At 40.0% G+C, this 23,123-nt stretch overlaps 2 protein-coding genes across 2 annotated transcripts; both read left to right on the plus strand.

Annotated features, from left to right (window-relative positions):
- Window positions 1–4,127: 4,127 nt before the first annotated feature.
- LOC130744292 (uncharacterized) lies at window positions 4,128–4,596 on the plus strand. Its single transcript, XM_057596479.1, has 2 exons — window positions 4,128–4,286; window positions 4,381–4,596. The coding sequence occupies exons 1-2, from the start codon at window positions 4,128–4,130 to the stop codon at window positions 4,594–4,596; spliced, it is 375 nt and encodes a 124-aa protein (XP_057452462.1).
- An 8,437-nt stretch (window positions 4,597–13,033) lies between these two features.
- On the plus strand, window positions 13,034–17,349 carry LOC130744293 (uncharacterized). The gene is made up of 5 exons (XM_057596480.1): window positions 13,034–14,283; window positions 14,366–15,123; window positions 15,217–15,496; window positions 16,437–16,582; window positions 16,672–17,349. The coding sequence occupies exons 1-5, from the start codon at window positions 13,257–13,259 to the stop codon at window positions 17,347–17,349; spliced, it is 2,889 nt and encodes a 962-aa protein (XP_057452463.1). The 5' UTR covers window positions 13,034–13,256.
- The last annotated feature ends 5,774 nt before the right edge of the window (window positions 17,350–23,123 follow it).

The following is a 23,123-nucleotide window of genomic DNA, read 5'->3' on the forward strand; positions in this document are numbered from 1 at the left end:
CATATTCGCAATTTTCTTTAAAAAAAAAGTATACCCAGTTTTAAATTTAAACATATCTTTAAGTTTAACTTTTTAAAATTTAAAATTTTCAAAAACTGTTTCAAACATTTCCATATTCTGGGTACCTAAAAAATTTCCATATTTGAAATTTTCTTTAAAAAAACAAAAAACTATACCGAATTTTAAATTTTAACATATCTTTAATTTTATTCTGAAATACGTACTCATCAATGTCAATAATTTCGGATTAATGTGAACCTTTCCAATTCTCCATTAAGTTATGCTAGAACCAATAAATTAATAAACTCAGTTTTAATTTTTTTCAAATTCAGTCCTTCAAAATCTAAATGAAGTCATTTTGAATATTTTTATATCTCAAATTCGAAAACATCTCAAAATCACATTTAAAATCCAACTTCAGCTATTTAAATCGACCAATAGGAAAATTAATTCTTTTCATTTTCCAAAATGCACCGTTAACAGCATTGGAACATTAAATTATGCGAACCTATTCATCACCTTTTACCTTTTTCTCCACCAATCAAATCTCTTCTCAGAAGTTTTCCCCAATTTGAAATCCATCCTACCACTTCGTTTTTTGTTTTACGAAGTTATTCTGCATAGATTCACCAAAACTATTTATGGAGCTTCAATATTTTCTTCTCCCATCGCTACATAATATTCTCCCGTGGACTTCTCGATTGAGTAAACATAACTCCGTCCCCAACCTCATCCCAAGTATAAATAGTCATTCTCACGGACCTTTATCTCTATCTTCCTTCATGCATTGTATTTGAATAAGGATTTTAAAAACCTACCCACTTGAAAGTTCTTATTTCCCTCTTTTCAATTGATATGTTTTGTAATATCAATTTTTTTACGATTTAAAACTAGAAAGTTTTAGTGTTTATTTTTCATGCCTTTTTTTTAACAAGATCTATTTTAAATGTGCAAGGTCACATGTGCAGAGGTGGATCTTCTCCGAGGTCAAATAATTGTTCTACGAGGCTCATATATGTACTAAAGAAGCTTTATATTATGCAATTGGTTCCCAAGGAGGATTAGTGGAAGTGGAAAAAATGCTCTAAGGATGCACCCCAAAGATACTTGCGTACTCTAAGTGTAAAATTTGCAGGCAAAGGGTGTGAAGAATGCAAGTGCGCTTATTTGTGAGAGATAAGAAGATAAGTGATTAGTGATTATATCAAGTGAGAGATACGAAGAGAAGAGAGAAAATGAGATGTATGATACATTATGTAAGAGGAAAGGAAAAGATAAATAAGAAGATGAACCGAATAGAAATGAGATAGAAGAAGTGAGTATAAATTAATCAAAACTCTTTCATATTTTACCCTCTCTGCACCAACTTTTATTGGGAGTTAAGAATCAAAATTTCGATTAAGCTTATCTGCTTAGGTTGTGATATTTGATATTTGAATATCAAATTCGACATTGATTATGTTTCTTCTCTGCGTCAAAACTTCATTTGTGATTTTTATTGCAAGCTTTGTATTTAAATCTATATAAAAGTTCAGAAATTAGATAGTCAAAATATGCTCAACGGGATAAGATAAATTAAAAGATAAAAAGTTTTCACGGGAAAATGATATTTTACATGAATATATTTTATCGTTAAATCTATTATAAAAATTAATTTCAGTATTTTCTCCATAATTTTTTAAAATAATTTTAAGAAAAAGTATATAGAAAATATGGAAATTTGATTGGGGAAATATATCATATAGGATTAGAAATTATATACTAAAAGATGGCAATTCCCAGTGTGTTTATTATGTTTTGCAATAACTGAAGATAAAAGTCCGGGACAATTATTGTTAGTCTCTTCCTTGCTCGGCCAGTTTTTCCTCATGGGCAATTGTACGTAGCTCTTTCAAGGCTTATGTCAAGAAAAGGACTGAAAATATTAATTTTAGATGTGAATATAATGTGCTGAACTATACTTAAAATGTTGTGTTTCAGGAAGTTTTTCACAATGTAGGATCTCGGAATTATTTTTTGTAATTTTTTTCAAATTTTCTTATATTTTTTCCCGTTGAAGTCAATTTTAACTATCATCAACCATTTATAAGATTTAAAACATGATTCACTGCTTATTTTATTTGAATTTCTCATGTATATAGGTTTTGATTTCTTTTCACAAACTCTGGTGGATTTCCCCTTAACCAAAATTTTAAGTATATTTTAATGTGAAACAGTGTTAGGAGCAGGAATGATTTTCAGGAGAAAGGAAACAAGATGGTGAGGCTGCAAGCAAAAGTAGATATGTCGTGTCTAATAGAGGATAATCATTTTATGAAGAAATTTTTACAACACTTAAATTGTTATATCCTTGCTTCAATGGAGAAACCTGTCAATAATAAACCTCCCCATTTTCATGTAAATTCTAGGTTAACTTATGTAATCAACACAACGTAAAACTTCTTTGTACAACGCACGGGCATGACATAAGTCTCCATAGGGTGGGGAGACTGATGACATTGATTTTTGAAGTAGCTTACCAAAGTGAAGATATATAGTCATATGTTTGATGAATATTAGAGGTTGAACAAATTCATGGGTTCCATGATGGCTCATTGCAGGGACGTATCCAGGATTTTCTTGTTGTGCGGGGTGAAATATAAGACTAAAAAAATCTTTATTGAATATTATATAAACTTTAAATAATAAAAAATCATTTAAATACAACTCTGTGTTCTTTCATAGTACTAAATTTATCTATTATTGTATCAATAGAAATTTTTTCAACGATTTCTCTTTCGATATATACAACTAATAAATTTCTGAGAAAATCATCTTAAATTTTGTTACGAAGCTGTGTCTTAACAACTTTCATTGGAGAAGAAGATCTCTCTGATACGTTTGTGACACATTGGGTGCTATATCATTGGGTTATGAAGAGATTGATATAACTGTTGACCGAGGTATCAAACAAGAGGATAAAGTTGACGATCAGGAAGAATGTTGTAAAGTTGATAGTTATGAAGAAGACAACGACAATAAGTAGCTACAGAAATCTAGCTGCGATAGTATGCATTTGAGATGTTTCATGTAACACAATAAATTGAAGGAAAAACTTCGTCAAGTTTCTCACATTCTTTTAATGCACTTCCAGGGAAACAATGTAACTCCGGGTAGGTTGACTCAGGAGAGCTTTTCTAGGTCTTCACTCGCTCGTTTCGTTATTTGTGATAGAAGCACTCACACTTCCTTCCTATCCTTACCATTCCGGGAATGACACATCCTATCATAAATCAGAGTCATCGGCTCTCTTTCCATTGCTTTTTCATTGCACATAGACATTGCTCCACGGGGAATTCTTACTCCACCGCAGATACTGACCTTCTTTCTTCGAGGAGCACAATCAACAGCACTTCCAAGGGGAGCAAAAGCAGACAAGGAAAGTCTGCCCAAGCAACTAGTTGTTTAGATTGGAAAAGTGTTCTCTAGTGATAGGGAATTAGGGATCACTTCACCTCCCTAGCTACCGAAGAAGATTTCAGGATCCACCTTTGGTACCACATTCTGGCACGGAGACCATTAGATGGTACATATGAGAGAGATATCGCAAGTAGATTTTATTTCCAATAATAAATGCTATCCATAAAAGAATTTATTGTAAAATTTAAAAAAAATTATACATGTGTGGTTATATGATTAGTAATGAAATGAATATAAGTAACTTGACATAAGTTTGTCCTTAGTAACTGAAATGTATCTTTACATTTCATTTTGGCTTAATTCCAGTTTGGGCCCCTGATGTTTCAAGAATGGGCGATCTGCACCCCCCGTGTATAAAAGTTGCGGTCAAGCTCCCATTTGTTACAAAACTGTGCTAACGAAGCCCTTCCGTTAGCTTCCGTCTGTTGACCAAACGGAATTATATTTTCTTTAAACAATTATTTTTTCATGAAAATCACCCCCCCTCCCCCCAATTCATAAGACCCGATCCCCCAAATTGAACCCAACTTGAACCCTAATTTCACCATTGTTGAAGAGAAAAGAAAGGGAGAAGAAGATAGCAGTAGGTTGAAGAACCGGTGCGAGGGAGAAGACGACAGCAGTAGCTTGAAGAACCGATTCCCCCCAGGAAGTCGCTGCTGCGATAGATGGAAAGAGGAAGCCAAATGTCAAGTGGAAGCTCCATGACCCATGGGTCTGTTCGAGGAACGACAAGGGTTTGCGATTGTGGGGCTGAGTCGAAACTAGTTACATGTTGGGTGGGTGAAAATGTTGGTCGGCGATGCTATGGATGTGGAAAATATCATGTAAGTTTTGACAATCAAAACTGGGTTTCCTTTTCATCTTAGTTTGGAAAATATCATTGACAATGTTTGTAATATTTCTGGGTTTCCTTTTCAGGTTTATGGGAGGAGGTTGTGCTCATATTTTCATTGGTATGATGGGGAAGGCAATGTACGTGATAGGAAGGTTATTTCTGGGCTAATCCGCAAGCTTGAAGTGCATAAGAAGAAGGAGATCTATTTGACTAGGTGTTGTGTCATTGGGTGGGGACTTAGTGCAGTTTTTCTGCTTGTGATTGTAATGTTGTTGCTGAAAATTTACCTTAGGATATAGGGCTCATGTCATGTACTGGTTAGGAATTAAGCCTACTTGGTTATGATGGAATGTAATTGGTAGCCTAATTGCTACTTGATATTCTAATGCAATGAGAATTCTCACAGTTTAGTCTAAAGTCTATGTTGCTATGTTGTTATATTACCTTAATTTTGCTATGGCTTGCTATCTATCCTGGTGCATGTTACAAAACAAGGAAACCACATCATCCTTAATTAACACAGAAACCAAATCATGTTCACAGAAAACCAAATCATGTCCACAGAAAACAAATCATCCTTAATTAACACAACATTTGAAGCTCCAAAGGTATCATGCTTAATTAAAACACCACAAAATACATAATTTAGGTTCATAGCCTTCAAAGGTAAGATAGGAACATAACAAATTACATAATTAAGGTTCCCACAACATCATAACTAAGGTTCACAAAACTTCATAATTAAAGGGACCAAAACATCAAAATATGCCTAACTAGTTCCCACTTAATCAAAACACATAATGTTGCAGCCTTCTTCAAGTGAGGCTGTCTTAAGTTCCCACAACACTCAATGATGCTCTTGACCTCTTTCTGGGCCTTGATGTAGTTCCCACTTCATTTCTTGAGCTTCCTCCCTGTGATGGAACTTCTTGAGTCAAGACACCAACATTGAATTGTGCTCCTTGAGGTGGTTGCTGAGATGCTCCCTGGGGTTGTTGCTGAGATGCTCCATTAGTTGGGTTTAGGGGTGGTTGCTGAGTTGTTGCTCCCTCAGTTGTTCCACTGCCACTTGCCTCTTTAGTCTTCTTCTTCTGTTTCTGTTAGTTCCAAACATGAAATAACCATAGCTGAAATAAAAAAAGTTGGAAAGGAAAACAAATTTAAAACAAATTAATAAGTTAGTTGTTGCAAATCATTACCTTATTCCCTTCTGGTGGAATAACAATATCAACAGCTGTTTTTGCCTTGCATGATCTGATGTTGTGGCCTGCCCTTCTACAGTTGCCACAAAAGACAGTTGATTGAAACCTTTGCAGCTTATGTGGATCTTTGGGCTCATCAGCAGTCCTCACCTTTTTTTTCTTTGGTCTTCCAGGAGCCCTCCTCATTGCTGGTGGGATTATTGACAATACATTATTCCCAGGATTAGGCCACAAGTCAGGACCATTTGATAGTAGTATGATATTTTCATATGTCCTCAAAAAGGTACTTTTCTTAAACACATAAATGAGATGATATCAGTAATACAAGATATGCAACATACAATTTCAGTAATACAAGATACAACATTAACACAATTACCAGTAATAAGGGTCTACAAAATCCTCAGGCCTGGTGTTGTTGTACCATATGCAAGATACAACATGGCAGCAAGGGATACCAGTTAGGTCCCACCTTCTGCATGCACAAGATTTAGCATCCAAGTTCACAGCATACTTCCAAGTCCCATTAGTTACTTCAAAAAGTGAATTCCTAGGGTCTCCAGCAGATAAAGGAAGCCATGCAGCAGCGTCTCTCTTAGACACCTCTAATTTCTTCTGAATGGTTGGACATAGATCACCATGGTACCTAATAACCATATCCCTTTGCTTCACAATCCTGTTGGTAAGATAGAACTTCAATCCTTCAAGCATGTTGATTATAGGTTTATCCCTATACTCTAGGATTGCTCTGTTGAAGGCCCCGCACATGTTATTAACTTGCAAGTCACATTTTGGGTATGTGCTATAGCCAGCTATACTCCATTGTTTGATAGGTATCTGCTTCATGTCATTCCAAGCCTCCTCATTCAATTCTTTCAACTTATCCATTGTCTTCTCCCAATGTGACATAGTATTTGCTCTTACAGCAGACCAATGTGCTCCTTTCATTTCCTGTCCAGGGTATTTCTTCCTCCAATTTCCATAGAGATGTTTAACACAGAATCTGTGATCAACATTCTCATCCATTGATGCCAGTGTAGGAACAAGCCCCTGTAATTCAAGACATTCAAGTACCAACAAGTAAGAATGTAATTAAAATTAGTCTTAAAATTAAAACAACAGCTCAACCAACATGTAAGAATGTAATTAAAATGCAGTAATATATACATTCTGCTGGTCAGATATAAAGCACCATCTCTTGCTCTCTATACTGTCTAAATCTGCCAGTAACAAGTCCACAAACCACTCTCAAGAATCTTTTGTTTCAGCCTCTACAACTGCATATGCTATAGGATACATCTGATTATTACCATCCTTTCCAACAGCAGTCAAGAGTTGCCCCCCATAAACTCCTTTGAGGAAGCACCCATCTAAATCGATGAGAGGTCTACATGTGGTGGCAAAGGCTCTTTTGCATGCAGCTAGGCATACATATATCCTCTCAAATACTGCTACACCAGCACCTGCCATGGTTTTGATTTTGACAGTGGTTCCTGGATTGCTTCTTCTAAGCTCTTCACCATAACTCCTGAGATGCTTATATTGCTCCAAGGTTGCCCCTTCAATCATAGCTAAAGCCTTCACTCTAGCTCTAGATACTTGATATCTGCTCAACCTCACACTCCACCTATGTCTAGCTTCCTCAGCTAAAGCTTTCAGTTTCATATGAGGGGTGTGCCTTAGAAGGTGCACAAACTTCTTAGCAAGAAAATTGGGCCTTGCTTGTCGGTTTCTATTACTCAAATAGCATGTGTGCTCATCCTTAAATGTGACAATCTGAAAATAATTATTTTGTTTATACTTGGAAGCCCTCAAGTAAAATGGACACTTTTAAGTGCATTTTATCACAATCCTCTTTGTATCATTCTTATCAAACACAAGATCCTTCTTATTCTGCAAAGCATAGTTCCTCACAGCATTTCTAAACAGATCAGCATTTGTGAATATCTGGCCAACCTCAAATTTGATCACAGAATCATCATCTCCAGCCTTGAACTTTGGAAACTTCCTCTTTACATTGTCAATCTCTTCATCACTATCCTCTGCTGGACTTTCTAGGTCTTCAGAACTCTCATTCTCATCCACAAAATCTTCAAAATAGGCAACAATTGGGCTTTTGCAAACAGCATTAGGGACTTTGTAATCTACTGGAAGAACTTTACTCCAGTCAAAGGCTTCATCATAGTTACTGTCATCAAGGCTCACGTCACTGTCATCTTCAACTTCTTCAGAACCACCATCATAATCTTCATCTTCACTTGAAACCTCAGGTTCAGCCCCTCTCACAACACTAGCATCAATAACAACTTCAGCAGTTTCAGGTTGACTAACCTTCTTAGTTTCAGGTTGAGTAACCTCAGCAGTGTCAGGTTGAGTAACCTCAACACTTTCAGGTTGAGTAACCTTAACAGCAACACATTCAGGTGGAGTGACAAACTCCTCTTGAGTAACCTCAGGTGGAGTGACAACCTCAGGTTCAGGTCCAGTGAGAAGCTCAACTTTAGTGACCTCTGGTGGAGTGACAACCTCAGTTTCAGTTCCAGTGAGAAGCTCAGGTTGAGTAACCTCAGGTCCAGGGACTATCTGAACCTCATCATCATCATCAATTACCAAGCCTGATAGAGATCCAGGAACATCTGTCAATGTCTCAATGTAGAATGTAATTTCATCAGCCCCAATGTGCTCATCCAAGAACCTCACCACATCACTATCATTTGAAAAGTGTCTGCACCCATGTTGAAGGGAAAACCCAGGTTGAAGGTACCACACTTTGAAGGACCTGTAACCTAGACCTCTGGCTAATTTTACCAACTCAATTGAGTTTATGGTATCAACATCACACTTCTCAACACTTTCACAGACCCCATCAATATAGTCATACGTAGGGTGAGTCACAAACTTTCCCCCATGCCAAATATGTACAATTGCCAACCTAGATTCCAACAACCACAGTAAATTGCAATAAATTAAACACCCTGAACCATAAAATATACAGGAAACGACAGAGAGGAAGGGAAAAGGTACCTCGAATGGCCAGCAGTGTGGACCACATGCGGAGCTTCACTGTTCGACAGCGAAGGGGTTTGCCTCGGATTCCTTGCTCCAGCCGATCCACGCCGTCCACGACCTCTCCCTCTCCTTGCCATGCACGAATCTTGGTCTGCAACCGTTCGATTCAGAGATAGAAACCCAGGAACTTGAGGGATTGAAGGCGCACACTTTCTCTTTGTTCTAATGGTGAATTTAGGGTTCAATTGGAAATATAGGGTTCAATTTGAGAAAAATTTGGGGGGAATCGGGTTTGGTCAATTTAGAGGGAATGTTTTTGAAAAAAAATAAAGGTTTAAAGAAATTAAAAATACACGTAAGCCATTTCCGTTTGGTCAACAGACGGAAGCTAACAGAAGGGCTTCATTAGCACAGTTTTGTAACAAATGGGAGCTTGATCGCAACTTTTATACACGGGGGGTGCGGATCGCCCATTCTTGAAACATCAGGGGCCCAAACTGGAATTAAGCCTTTCATTTTTATCATTTTTTTTTGGTATATAGCTGCTTAAAGAAAGAAAAAAGAAAACTAGCGCCTCAAGAAGTGAGTGCCACGATAGTCTTCTGACAAAAGAGGAATAGCCGCCGGCGGGGGACTCTCCAAAATGCTCATGCGACTGGAACCACCAGCACCTGCCTTCGCAAGAAGATCAACCACAACATTACCCTCACGAAGGATGTTCTCAAACTTGACTCGCCATGCCCGCCCCACCAGCCCTAGAATCAGATCAAGCACCGCCGCATAGACATGGAACCGCCCACCACCATGCTGCAGGAGGGTCAAGGCGTGTTGAGAATCCGAGAAAACGACCACCTGACGAATACCACGCTCCCAGCAAAGACGTAAGCCATTATGTTTGCCCTTTCTATTTTTAACCACTGTCCAGCTATCATCACGTGGGCCCTGTTGAACCTCTTTCCCTTTGTCGGTGTTAGGGTTTACGTTGCTCTTTGATGCCACCGCCGCCGGCTGTTGCACCTCTTGTCTCTGTGACGCTGGCACCACCGCCTCCTTCAAAGAACAGTTGCGGCTTAAGTGGCCATAGTAGCCACAGTGATCGCAGATCATCTTCAAGCCTTCAAACTCCACACGAATCCATTGGTCCCGGAACCAAATGCGTGTTGCCACAGGCTGGCTAAGGTCCACCTCCACGCACACCCGCGCATAACGGCCGTGGTGCATCGCCCTAGTATTAACATCAACCTTGATCGGTCGCCCAACCGAAGCCGCAAGCGCAAACATAAAGCTCTCGTCATAATACGCCAGGTTGAGGCCTGGAAAACGAATCAACACCATTGTCTTTAGAGCAAGCAACTCCGATGTGATGAAATCTGGGCTCCAAAGCGACACCGCCAGACAACGGTCAAAGATCATCCACGGGCCGCCATTGAGAACAACGTCCTTATCATCAGAAAGATCAAACTTCACCATATACACACCATAGTCCACGTCAATAATTCCAAAGCCTCCCTTTGGTTTCCATAACGTCTTCAACTTCGTCTTCATGAAGAAAGTGACGCATAATAAGTTATTTGAAAACTTTAAGGTACATATAATTGTTATGAAAAATTTACCAGCTTTTAATTAAAATGAATATTTTTTTTCATTATTAATTAATTATATTCATTTGTAGAGTTCATGTAGATGTCTTCCTCAGGTTGAAACTCATGCTAGAAAGAATTATGACGGTAAGACCTCACGTCGCAAGTCAAGCATGTGCTTCGGCGAGTGACATGCAAGTGTATCATGTGAATGAAAGAAGAAATGTCAAATAGTGTAACATCAAGAGCAGAGAGATGGTAGAAATAACTTACTTTAATTTAATTGATTAATTGATTTTTTTAAACTAGTTGTCTGCAAAAATGATATGTTGAATATTTGCTTACACATGAATTACCCCGACAATTTTTTTAAGGCTGTTACATTAAACTATGTTATCAAAAGCACTAGACTTTAGTGACTTGTTGTTTATCTCTTACTGGGAGCACCTATGGAATTGGTAGATGAATTACAAAATTATTTTTAGATTTTTAGATCCGTCACTATTAATCACTTTTGCGGCAAAGTGATTTCAGCTATAAAAAGTAATTTCTGAAATTACTGTGCATTAGATTGTGTGTCTACCCCCAACTACTGTAAGAGACTCATCATGTGGTATGTTCACTCCCCCACATTTCCAACTTTGGAATGGCTTGAAATTAGAGAGCTCTCTTCCAGTCTTGCGGCCTCTAGACAAGGTCGATCAAATCTTTTGTCTTAATGATCATATTTCTTTGTCAATTTTCCGTAAAGTGGGAGATAGAACATATCTTTCAAGTCCTGATCGCAAAAGCAGACCTCTCATCTCCCACCTCCTATTTTCCGAACTGCTTCAAAAAATCAAGCTCGGATCCTCTCTTTAACTATTCAGGAGTTTCGTGAAGTTAACTATGACAAATTGAAAGTTTGCTTCTCATCATTTACTGTTAGAGATGTGGACCTAATGACCAATGACCGGAAGGGTACTATAGCAATTGGCAAAAGGATATTGAACTATCCTTCGCAGCTGCAAACAAAACACACTATAGACAAAGTAGTCCGAGCCCACCCCAAAACAAGATTTCTTAAAATTGGAGGGATTTATTATGGTCTTCTAAAAACTTGTGCAAGGTTGCACCAAACATTTTTTACCTATAGTAGCAGGTTTTTTTAAAAAAAATCAAAATATATATATATTAGTAAACTAATTAATGAAGGATTAAGTTAGTTATTCAATAGTTAATTAAAAGGGTAGAAGAAGATAAAGATCTCTTCTTCCACCTGCAGAATTTCTCTCTCCACCACAACTATCATGAAACCCGCCGCCACCACCACCAAATCTGCAGATCTAGAGCCTCTCTCCCTCGATCCCTCTCCTTTCCTTCCACCTGTGCGGGATCTAGAAGAAAAAACCTATCTTAAATTACCTAAATTTAATTAAAACAAAACATTCATCTTCATCCACTATCATCTTCACTCTTCAGGAACATTCATATGATTGTGAACATTCATTAGATCTGTAAGTCTGCAACAAATAACTGAAACAAAGCCAAAGGAAATGTTTCATTCGATGATGATGGAGTCTACTCGCTCATTCTTCCTCCTTGTCCTCCTCCTCTCACTCTTTCTCCCCCCTTCCAACCCGATCCGAGACGTCTCTAAGATCTCCCTACCCAACTCCAACCTCACACTCTCCAAGGTCGGCTTCTTCCTCTGCACCCTCGACTCAAGATCCGCTGCCTCTCGAGTCCGACCTCGTCAAATCTGTCTTCACCTTCAACTCCCTCAACGTCCGCAACTCCTGCAACACTGTACTTGGAGTAGAGACATGGAGAGTTAGAGAGGGAGAAAAATGGAGGTGAGTACCCTGGTTGAAGTGCGAAGAGGGCCCGCGTTCTTCCTTTCCCGATTTCTCCAGGCCCACAAGCAAGAGGAACTATATATCGGATCTGGATTGGGGTTTTGGGATTTATTGGTGGCTGGTGGTAGTAGCTCGGCACCGTGGGGATGGGTTATGGTTGATCCTCCATTTCTGTGCAGATCTGATTATTTATTCTCCATTTCTGCTTTTCACCTTCAGGTTGAGATGGGGATGGGTTATAGTTGGTAGAAGGGGAATGAGGGGTGGGAGTTGCGGTGGAAGGATGGGGCTGGAATGGTGATTTCTGGGTTTTGCAGAGAATTTTTTTTTCCTGAGTTAGGATGTGAAAGGTGCAGCAACTTCAGGTTTTCTGGATTAAGGTTGTTTTTGGGTTTTGTGATTTTGGGTTCAAGGTTTTTAATTTCTTAAAGGGATAAGACTTGAGAGATTGAGGTTGGGGAATTAGATTTCCCACCCCTGGGTTTAGAATTGCCACCCCATTTAAAAGTGGGGAAAAACCAATATTGCCCCTCCGTGTTTTAGTCCGAATATATAACATTCGGACTCCTCCGAATTTTTAAATGTCGGACTCAGTTAATAATAGAACAAAACTATCAATTCAGATTCACATTTGTAACGGGACAGAACATCAACTCTCGGACTGGTTCAGGAGAAGCGACCAGAGGCACCCAAATCGACCCACACATCACGACCAAAAGCAACCAAGAATCATCTGTGATTCAAAACCGACCACACTGAGGTAATTTGTTGGAATCCACGACCAAGAATCATTTGTATTTTGAATCATGTGTATTTTGATGAGTTAGTGTTGTGATTTCAAATTTAGGGTTTCAAATTTAGGTATTTCAGATTAGGTTAGGTTTCAAATCCCTTTTTATGAGTTGATTTGGTGAAATTTCATTCCTATTGTGATTTCTGGGGTATATGGGGTTCTGAGGTGCGAATTTGGGGATATTCGTACTCCGAATCTTGAAGATTCGGACTGGTTCAGGACTTCAAGATTCGGACTGGTTCAGGACTTCAAGATTCGGACTTGAGAGATTCAGTACTGTCTCTCCTATTGCTTCTGCTATTGTTTTTCATGATAAGATGAATGGGGTGAAGATAATTTCCATGCTTTTGGCTATCTTAGGGTAGTGGTTAAGGACATAACCAACTTGAGATTTCACATTTGAATTTCATAACATTATTTGAATTGTATTGAAATTTCATAACATTAGTTTACTGTGTATACTTGTGGATTGCTTCAACTAGTTAGTTACTCATTACATAGCTATTAATCTGTTTTCCTTATTTTTTCTGATAGATTATGGCGAGGACAAAGCAAACTAAGAGGGTATCGTCTGAAGAGTTGGCCGATCGTCGTGCCTATCTCCACGCTTCTCATAGGCGAGGTGATCATGATACAGATGTGTCGACTTCTCGGAAGCGGGCTAGGAAGGGTGCTAGGAAGGGGGCTCCGAAGGCGACCACTGAGGTTCCTGCCCCTGCTACTGAGGTTCCTGCTACTCAGGTTCCTGATACTGAGGTTCCTGCCCCTGCTACTGAGGTTCCTGCTACTCAGGTTCCTGCTACTGAGGTTCCTGCTCTCTCGACGCCTGAGGTTACTGCTACTGAGGTTTCTCCTCAGTCGACGCCTGAGGTTACCGCCCACGATACTGTTGAGCCTTCCACCTCTTCACTTGATATTGATGCAGTTGAGGAGCCGGAGTCGGAGTCGGGGTCTGAGTCTGAGATTGAGGGTGAGGATGTAGAGGTAGAGGATCCGAATATGCCGCCGCTCCAGAGAGATCCACCGTTTCCTGGTGGGCCGGTTGAGTTGTCACTTCTGCAGCATTACCCGGATCACATAGCACCGTGGACGTGGCATACCCTACTAGGCACCACTGACCCTCGTTATTCTGAGCGAGGTGATTTGAGGCTTGCTACTGCTGGTACGAAGCTCGGGCTGATGACGTGTGAGGGGGACAATTACAGGGAGGTCCGGTTGATTGTGGAGAGGAGCGGACTGTATCCACTGGTCAAGTGCAGCTATGTAGAGACGGATCCAGGGCTTATATCGGCCCTTGTGGAGAGGTGGCACGAGGAGACTAGTAGTTTCCACATGCCATTTGGGGAGATGACTGTCACCCTTGACGACGTCTCCGCTCTTCTTCACATCCCGGTTGGTGGGAGATTCTACACTCCAGGAGTGGCCTCGAGATATGATGTGACAGAGACCTGCGCTTTGCTGTTAGGGGGGGATGCAGATTTGTACATGGCTGAGTTTGATAAGCTTAGGGGTCCGACTATGAGGTTCAGCTTCTTGCGAGACCTTTACCCGAAAGCTGTTGCAGGTTTGTTTCATTCATTATCTGAACTTTTTCCAACTATTATTTATATTTACTTAATCATAATTGGTATTACATTGTAATGTAGAGGGGCGGTACGAGCATGCAGCCAGGATGTACCTGATGCATCTTGTTGGCGCGACATTGTTCGCCGACAAGAGTGGGGGGCACTCATTCTCCGCCCGTTGGATAGGCATGCTACAGGATCTTGAGCGGGTGTCGGAGTTCGCGTGGGGCGCCATGGCCCTTGCCACGTTGTACGACCAGCTTGGACAGTCTTCTCGCAGCGGGGTCAAACAGATGGGCGGTTACACTTCCCTGTTGATGGCCTGGGTCTTTGAGCACTTTCCAGACAGGCTCGTTCGCCGGTATGCGAACCCGGCTTACACAGAGGACCAGCCCAGAGCTCGTAGGTGGACAGAGTCACGGTCGGGGCATGCTAGGCTTGACGAGAGGCGAGTACTACTTGATGAGTTGACGGCCGACGACGTCACTTGGACTCCATATGAGGCCCACAGGGAATGGCGACAGCGGGATGAGATGGCTTTGTTCTCAGGCTACATTCGGTGTCCCTATCCCCCTGCTGTGCGACCTCATCTTCCGGAGCGGGTCATGCGACAGTTTGGGTATATACAGACGATCCCGCGCCACCCTAGTGAGATGGATAGATCTCCCGCAGCTGAGGCTGTTGATGCGGCATTCGCAGGTTATGTGCAGTACTTGTTCCCTGAGGGCGACCCTGCTATAGAGGAGGGACAGGCTGTGGGCGGTTACATGGATTGGTACGCTAGAGTGTCTCATTGTTTCATCATACCGGATGAGAGGAGGATTGATCTCAGTGCCGTGGTAAATTTTAAATTTTATTTCTATTTTCTTTATGCACTTGTGGTTTTCTGTATGTGATTTACTAACAGCGTTTTTTTTATTATTTACTTTCAGGCTGCTTTGCGTAGGGCTTTAGAAGTCCTTGAGTTGTCACTTGAGGTGGATGATGCTTTGCTGCCAGGCACACAGGCCCGCGCTTTAAAGGAGAGAGCACTTCGCATCCTCCAGGACTTGGCTGGGACACAGGGCATTGCTTACGCTGCTGGGAGAGGAGGTCTGGGAGCAGGTGGCCAAGTAGGTGGCCGAGCCGGCGGCCGAGCAGGTGGCCGGGAGGGCGGCAGGGCAGCAGGTGGCCGGGAGGGCGGCAGGGCAGGAGCCAGGGGAGGTCGTAGGGGTAGGGGAGGTCGTCGGGGTAGGGGACAGTAGGGGACATTAGTTGTATGAGCATTTTGTTGACATTACTATTATGATATTAGGGGACTATGTATTTTGCACTACTATTTCGGATTAGTATGAGTTTTATCTTCACTTTAACGTATATTTTTTTTTTATTTTTCACTTTTACCCTAAACCCTAATAATTTGTGAGCTTTATCTTCACTTTAACATTTTTTTTTCTTTTTCACTTTTATAATCAACCCTAATAATTTTAAAAATCAATAACTTTTATAACCAACCCTAATAATCAACCCTTGTAATGGAAACCAAAACCTGGCACTCAACAACACAAACCCTTGTAATGAAGTTTAATCTTCAAGATATAATCCGAAACTTCAACCTTCGGATCAGTATGAAACTTCATCCTTCGGATTAGTATGAAACTTCAACTTCCGGACACCTCTGACAGATTCTACCACCTTTTTCAGCACCATTACTCCATAGCTTCACCTACCTCACCACCATTATGGCCTGCATAAACTCCTCAACCACCAAACCACCCCCCATTACATTTCACTTATGATCACCCTCACTCCCTCACTTCCTCTTTTCTTACTACCCCTCAACCCCCCACCACCATCATTGCACCACCAACAACAACCTTCATGCACCACCAACAACAACCTTCATCAACCAGCACCACCTTGGTATGTATCATTGCATCCATTATAATTTGCCAATAATATACGTTTGTTTATATTTTCTACCATTTAAATTTCTCTTCATTTTTTGCCACCACCATCACTTCAACTTTTCTGCCCCGACATAAATCCGAATGTTCAAGTCTCGGATTAGTACGAAAGTTATAGTCTCGGATTAGTACGAGAGTTATAGTCTCGGATTAGTACGAATGTTCATTATACAGACTGTTAACCAGTGGCAGATTGGTTTATGCAGGCAGTATGACGAGCACATTTTTCTATGATGATGAAATGCTGCTTCTAAAACAAGATAATGATGTCAGTGAAGGAATGTTGCTTCAACAACAAGATAATGTTCAGCCTATAAGTGTGGATACCACTCATTTATGGTCGACCGATCAGGTATTCATTGCGTATACCATAATGACATTATTGTTTAGTGATGCTTGAATTGATTACTAATTTTAAAATGATATGTTACCACTGTACAGATATTTGAAACTGTTGATGACCTTAAACAATGGGCTAAGAATGTTGGGAAGGACAATGGATATGCGATTGTGACTGGAAGGTCTGATTATTCCAGAAAAGGTGGAAATATGTATATTGTTCTGCGGTGCTCGAAGCATGGTGTGTACATCCCGTACAAGGACCCTAAGTCCTTCAAGTACAACTCCACCGGATCACAAAAATGTGATTTTCCTTTTAAACTTAAAGGACGACCTACGGAGGGTGATAAAAATTGGTGGCTGAAAGTGTTGGAAGGGGTACACAACCATGAACCAGCTAGATCTTTGGTTGGCCATTCCTATGCTGGTCGACTAACAGAAGAAGAGAAGGTTCAAGTCGACAGCATGAATAACAATTGGGTCCCACCGAGACACATGTTGGCCACTTTGAAGGAAAATAATCCGGGTAACTTGTCTACCATCACTCAAGTGTATAATCGCATCAAAAAAGTTAAAGAATTAGACCGCGGGCCACTTACAGAGATGCAATATTTGCTGAAGAAGTTGGCAGAAGCCAACTATGTTCACTTTGAAAGACATGAAGAAGATTCGGGTGTCATTATGGAACTTTTCTGGGCTCATCCTAATGCTATTAAACTCTTCAACACATTCCCTCACGTGGTAATCATGGATTGCACATACAAGACAAACAAATTTTAAATTCCATTGCTTGAAATGGTTGGCCTCACTTCTACTGGTCTGACTTACTCCATTGCATTTTGCTACATGACTCGTGAGCGCACACCTGACTATGTTTGGGCCTTGGAGTGCATGAAATCTCTACTTGCTGACCCTGCCCGATTACCTGGAGTGATTGTGACTGATAGGGAATTGGCTTTACTCAGTGCTGTTCGGAATATTTTTCCTGAGGCTACCCATTTACTATGCCTATTCCACATAAACAAGAATGTTGAGGCAAAGTGCAAATTGTGGGTTGACACAACGGATTTTAAAGCCTTAGTGATGCAAAAGTGGAATGAAGTGGTATATGCGGAAACAACTACACAATTTGAGGAGGAATGGAGCGACATGTGTGATATGTGTAAGGATCATCCAAGGTTCACATCGTACATTTATGACACTTGGTTGGTTCACAAGGAGAAATTTGTGAAGGCATGGACAAACAGAGTGAAGCATTTTGGAACGACAACAAGTAACAGGTACTACGCACATGCAATCTTGATAGACTTGCTTCATTTGATAGAATTGATTCATTTAATAGGCTTGTTTCATTTTTTGTATGCATTTGATAGACTTGTTTCATTTGATAGAATTGATTCATTTGATAGGCTTGTTTCATTTTTTGTATGCATTTGATAGGCTTGATAGACTAGCTTCATGTTTGTATGCAGGGCTGAAAGTGCACATGCAAGCTTGAAGAAGATACTTAGGAACGGCAAGGGTAACCTGTGCGATTCATGGGAAGCAATTGATAGGTTGACCATTGTACGCCACAATGCAATACAAGCATCGTTTGAGCGCAGTATTAACATTGTAGAGCACCGTTTCAAGTCTCCAATGTATAAGAATATGAGAGGATTCGTTGCTAAACATGCACTTCACCTAATGTATGATGAACAAAACAGATTTTGGGGTCATGGTGAGAAATGCGGTTGCGTGATGAAAGTCACTCATGGACTACCTTGCGCTTGTGCACTTCAGAGTATGGCCTCAATTCCGTATGCAACAGTTGATCCATTCTGGAAGATACTTTCTTGGGAACAAGTGCCTGTTGTGGAGAGTCAAACCTCAAACAGTGGATGCATGCCGCTAGAGATTGAGGCTTTGTGGGCTCATTTCAATACCTTGGATGATGCGGGCCAAAGTATGCTGAGAAGGAAGCTTAAAGAGCTTTATTGTCCTCAAATCAGTTCATTGTGTCCTCCTGAAGTGAAGATAAAGCACAATCAATCGTCCAAGGAGAGGAAAACCAAACCTCCCAGAGGTCAATCAATAGGATCCACCCAGCGTGACCTTTCACATTGGGAACATGTTGACAATCAGACCAAAGAACAAGAATCGAAAGCTAGCAAGAGGAAACCTAGGCTCACCAAAACTCCTAAAACAACTCCAACATCGCAAGCTCCTAAGTCAAAGAACAAGAAGGCTATGACGGCCACCGGCTCCAAAATCTACTTACCGGAGTTGCCATCTTTTTTATGGCCATATATACATGAAGTGATAGATGTTGTCGGGATGGTAATTGTGGATACAGAGCCGTCGCTGCATTGCTGGACCTTCAGAACGGTCAGGACGGTTGGCCTCGGGTTAGGGAAGAGCTGATTGTAGAACTCACACTCTATGAGAAACACTATACACGCATGTGGGGTTATGATGTGGTACAAGCCATGCACAATCGTCTCACTCTCCCTCCTGATGGTAGAGCCACTAAAGCCAAATGGATGCATCTACCGGAGATGGGGTACCTTATTGCTAACCGGTTTCGGGTGGTTTTCATCTCCATCTCGTTAAAATCTAGTTACACTTACCTTCCGATGAGAGGAGGCGCCCCATCGTTAGAACATCCTGTCATAGCTATTGGTCATGTGACCAATCACTTTGTACAGGTATATCCTCAATTAAATACATATCTTCTTTTTTATTAATACACTCTCTTGTCACGTTAAACAATTTATATTGAAATATATCTAATTTTACTACTATACTCTTAAATGTAGCTGAAGTTGGTGTCTGGACATCCTATGCCGCCAATTGCTCCCCAATGGGAATACAACGTTGAAGAACCCGAGTCCGAATGGTGTAAACCGTATAAAGAGCGTTTGGATAGATTTATGGCTGAACACACTGTTTGGATTGGTCCTTGTGTTATTACCAACTTTGATTTAACAGACATAACAGAAGATTGATAATATGATTCATGTTTGTAATGTTGTAACCATGTCTGTAACCATATTATTAGCAAGAATATTTTCCTACATGTATTAAGACAATGCTCCAGTATTGTAACGAGGTCTGTTTGTCCCATATTATTGTCACTGCATTTTCACGTTTCTGTCTGTGACAGTATCTGGTTTTAGAGGTACGAATCTTGAAGTTTCATATTAATCCGGGTTTTCAACTCTCGGACGTCTTAAAAAGGGGGGGTGGTAAATTTAATTATGAATCAGTCCGGAACTTATAGTCCTGGATTGATCCGAAACTTAAAGTCCTGGAGTGATCCGAAACTTATAGTCCTGGATCACCCTTATCAAGCAGCAGAATGCCTACACAACCAACTCTGACCACCATCAATTACAATCTCAACCACCATCACTGCCTACACAACCAACTCTGACCACCATTAATCTTCACCACCAACCCCATTACTCATTCCTCCTACACCATAAATCCCTTTACTTCCTATATTAGTCCCCTATGCACCAAAGGCATCCTACACCATTACATTACTTCCCTTCTTCCCTTGTTGCAGGAAATAACCAGAAGAAATGGAACAAGATCCACCATCAACCTTCATCCGCCCTTGCAAACGCCAAGACAACCTTGCCTCCAGCTCTCGTCCTCTCATTCCCGGCCCAGCTGGCGCCGTCCAGGCCGCCATGATTCACCGCAGATCCACCGACGACAAACCAAACATTTCAACCCAACAATTCGTTAGGCAAGTCCTCCAAGAAGGCCACGACACCGATCCCGATTTCCAATCCAATGCTTGGCTTTCAGCCCTGCAATTAAACGGATCTGCCACTCCTCTGGGCGCAATCACTCACCATCATGAAAGAGTAGATCACGTCATCGGTGTTATCAAATCCTGCAATCCCAATGGGTTTGGAGATGCAACAGTTACACTCAAGGTATTTCCTTATTCCTCCTTATATTTCAGTGAAATGATTCATGTTTCTCTCATGACATCTGAGATTGAGATTCAGGACCCTAAGAGCACTGTTGGCGCTAGTATCCATCACAAGGTCTTCACTGAAAGCGTATTTGCGAAAGACATAACTGTTGGATCTGTTCTGCTTCTCCAAAAGGTTAATCTATAGGCAACTTTAACATTTTAAGCTTCTTTGGACAACTTGGACATCACATCGTTTCTTCACTTTGCTTTCATGTCGCTGTGTTCTCTCCTAGAAAGTCTAATTGTTATCTGAATATAACCTTGTCCAATGTAGTCAAGGTATGATAATCTTCTTCCACATCTAAAATAAAGCATTTGAATCTTTTCCACATCTACAACAAAGCATTTGAATCTGTTTTCATTATACAGGTATTTTCAAAGGACAGTGCACCTCCACCTGGAAGCTTCACAAACATAACAGAAGATTAATATTAGTTCTTTACTAATTCTATATTAAGGACTATTTGTGTAACTTTTGAAATGCTGAACTTAGATTTCGTATTGTTATTTTGCTTTACTTTTCCAATGCTTAACTTGGATTATGTATTGTAATTTTGTTTAAATTGGATTATGTAACTTTTCAATTTTAAAGTCATGTTATATTTGCTGCAATTGGACTAAAGTCATGTTATTTTAACTGTAATTAAAGAATCCGAAGGTTTAACTCTCGGACTAGTCCAGAACATCAACCTCTGGACTGGTATGGAGGTTTAAGTCCCGGAGGGTATTCCCGACATTTTTTTAAAAAGACTAGGGTGGCAATTCTAAACCCAGGGGTGGGAAATCTAATTCCCTTGAGGTTGGGGTGGGTTGGGGTGAGGATGAGGGAGTTCTGGGTGATGATTGTTAGGTGGAGAAAGAGGAGACGAAGGTTGAGAGAGAAGAGGAACAGATTAAGATAAATGATAATTGTTTTTTTTTAATTAATTAAAGATAAAAGTTTAATTAAGAAAATATTTATTTTGATTTTTTTTTAAAAAACCTGCTACTATAGGTCAAAAGTGTTTGGTGCAACCTTGCACAAGTTTTTAGAAGACCATAATAAATTTTTCCCTTAAAATCATATGAACTTTCTTGTAAGTTTACTATACTTCAGCAAGCAGACGTGTTGCATATGAAAATTTGTTTGTGCCTTGTAGAAAAGGATGAATTTGTTTGGCTCTTGTGGCCTTGTACTAGGAGGGCATGGCCGTATTCAATTAATGGAAGAAAAAAATCATATTGTTACTATTTTGGTATCATAAGAAATCACACCATAACCATAATATTATTGCACCATAATGTAATCCGACACCGTCAAAGTATTAGAATTTGTGTTGTATCTAACTCCTACACAAAAACTAACTTAAATGAGATGTAACTCCATTTTCCTAGTGGTATACCTCTAGACAATGTAAACAACATTCCCGCCCAATAAATTGATATCTTGAGGGTGGAGCTAATCATCAAAATGTACATATACACATCGGAATGCACATATCATCAAATTAGACTTTGATCTATTTTTTTGTTCTTTCATTTATAAGTTCTTCAGAGTTATATCTTCATACACACCTTCACTCCTTTTCCACCTTCATTTTCTATCTATTTCTCTCTTCTCTATCAATCAAATCACTTATCACATCTTTACTTTCTCTCTCCTTTCTTCCTATCTCTCACTTCCTCCACCTCTTCACACCTAAAAAATGAGGTTTGAAGAAATGATTATTCATTCTGAGTATTTATTCTTCATGTCTAAACAATGTGAGACTTAACACCACAACACATTGAATGAATAGCTTCTATTTTGTATTGTAATCTACAAAAAAATGACAAACCTTCCTACAGGTTAATAACCCATAACATTAACCGGCCCAAATCAACAATCGGCAAAATATAACTATCGCTGCAGTCAACATCAAGTTAAAATACATCTAGGATTTGCAGATGCATAATATTATTAACACAGCCATGCTAATAGTCATTCATCAAGTGTCACCAGTTACTCCGGCCTTGCTGTTATTTAGCCTGATAACCAGTTAAATAATCACAAGAAAGCAAAATGCAATAAGGAGTAACAAAACAAAGCAAGACAATTGGCAGGAACCACAAATATAGCTCAAGACTTGAAACTCATCCACCTGTGTATTTGAAGGGATTAACTATCATTAAAAAATTTATATGCACAGAAGACTGAATATCAGAAAAAGTCTCTGTAAAAAAGTCACTAGATCAACTAAGGTAGCAACATCGTTACACGGAAGGAATTTCCCGGTTTGAAGGTCACAAATTTCGCACCAAATATGATTATCAAACACTACCAAGATGAAAATTAATGCCAAAATTATTTTCATTTCATTACCCATCAAACCAAATAGATTATTTGATCGTCAACGGATTTACAAAATCCATGATCTGTATTTCTGGGAGAAAACCAACCAATATCTACCTGCCAATGAGATCATATTTCAATCTGCAATTGATTTCTTGAATCTCAACCCAGCTCACCTCCGCAAATCTCGAACTACACAGAAAAAGGCGACAGAATTTAGTGCTTACACTTAGAAGTTCTCATACTTGACATATTTTAAATTTAGTGTTG

The sequence above is a fragment of the Lotus japonicus genome, chromosome 3 (genome assembly GCF_012489685.1).
Source record: "Lotus japonicus ecotype B-129 chromosome 3, LjGifu_v1.2".
Classification (NCBI taxonomy): domain Eukaryota; kingdom Viridiplantae; phylum Streptophyta; class Magnoliopsida; order Fabales; family Fabaceae; genus Lotus; species Lotus japonicus.

Coding starts and splice junctions, on each gene's coding strand:
- LOC130744292 (XM_057596479.1), top strand. CDS start 4,128: ATGGAAAGAGGAAGCCAAATGTCAAGTGGAAGCTCCATGACCCATGGG. Junction 4,287..4,380: donor ATGGATGTGGAAAATATCAT/GTAAGTTTTGAC, acceptor TTTCCTTTTCAG/GTTTATGGGAGGAGGTTGTG.
- LOC130744293 (XM_057596480.1), top strand. CDS start 13,257: ATGGCGAGGACAAAGCAAACTAAGAGGGTATCGTCTGAAGAGTTGGCC. Junction 15,497..16,436: donor AGCCAGGGGAGGTCGTAGGG/GTAGGGGAGGTC, acceptor TGGTTTATGCAG/GCAGTATGACGAGCACATTT. Junction 16,583..16,671: donor ATTTATGGTCGACCGATCAG/GTATTCATTGCG, acceptor ACCACTGTACAG/ATATTTGAAACTGTTGATGA.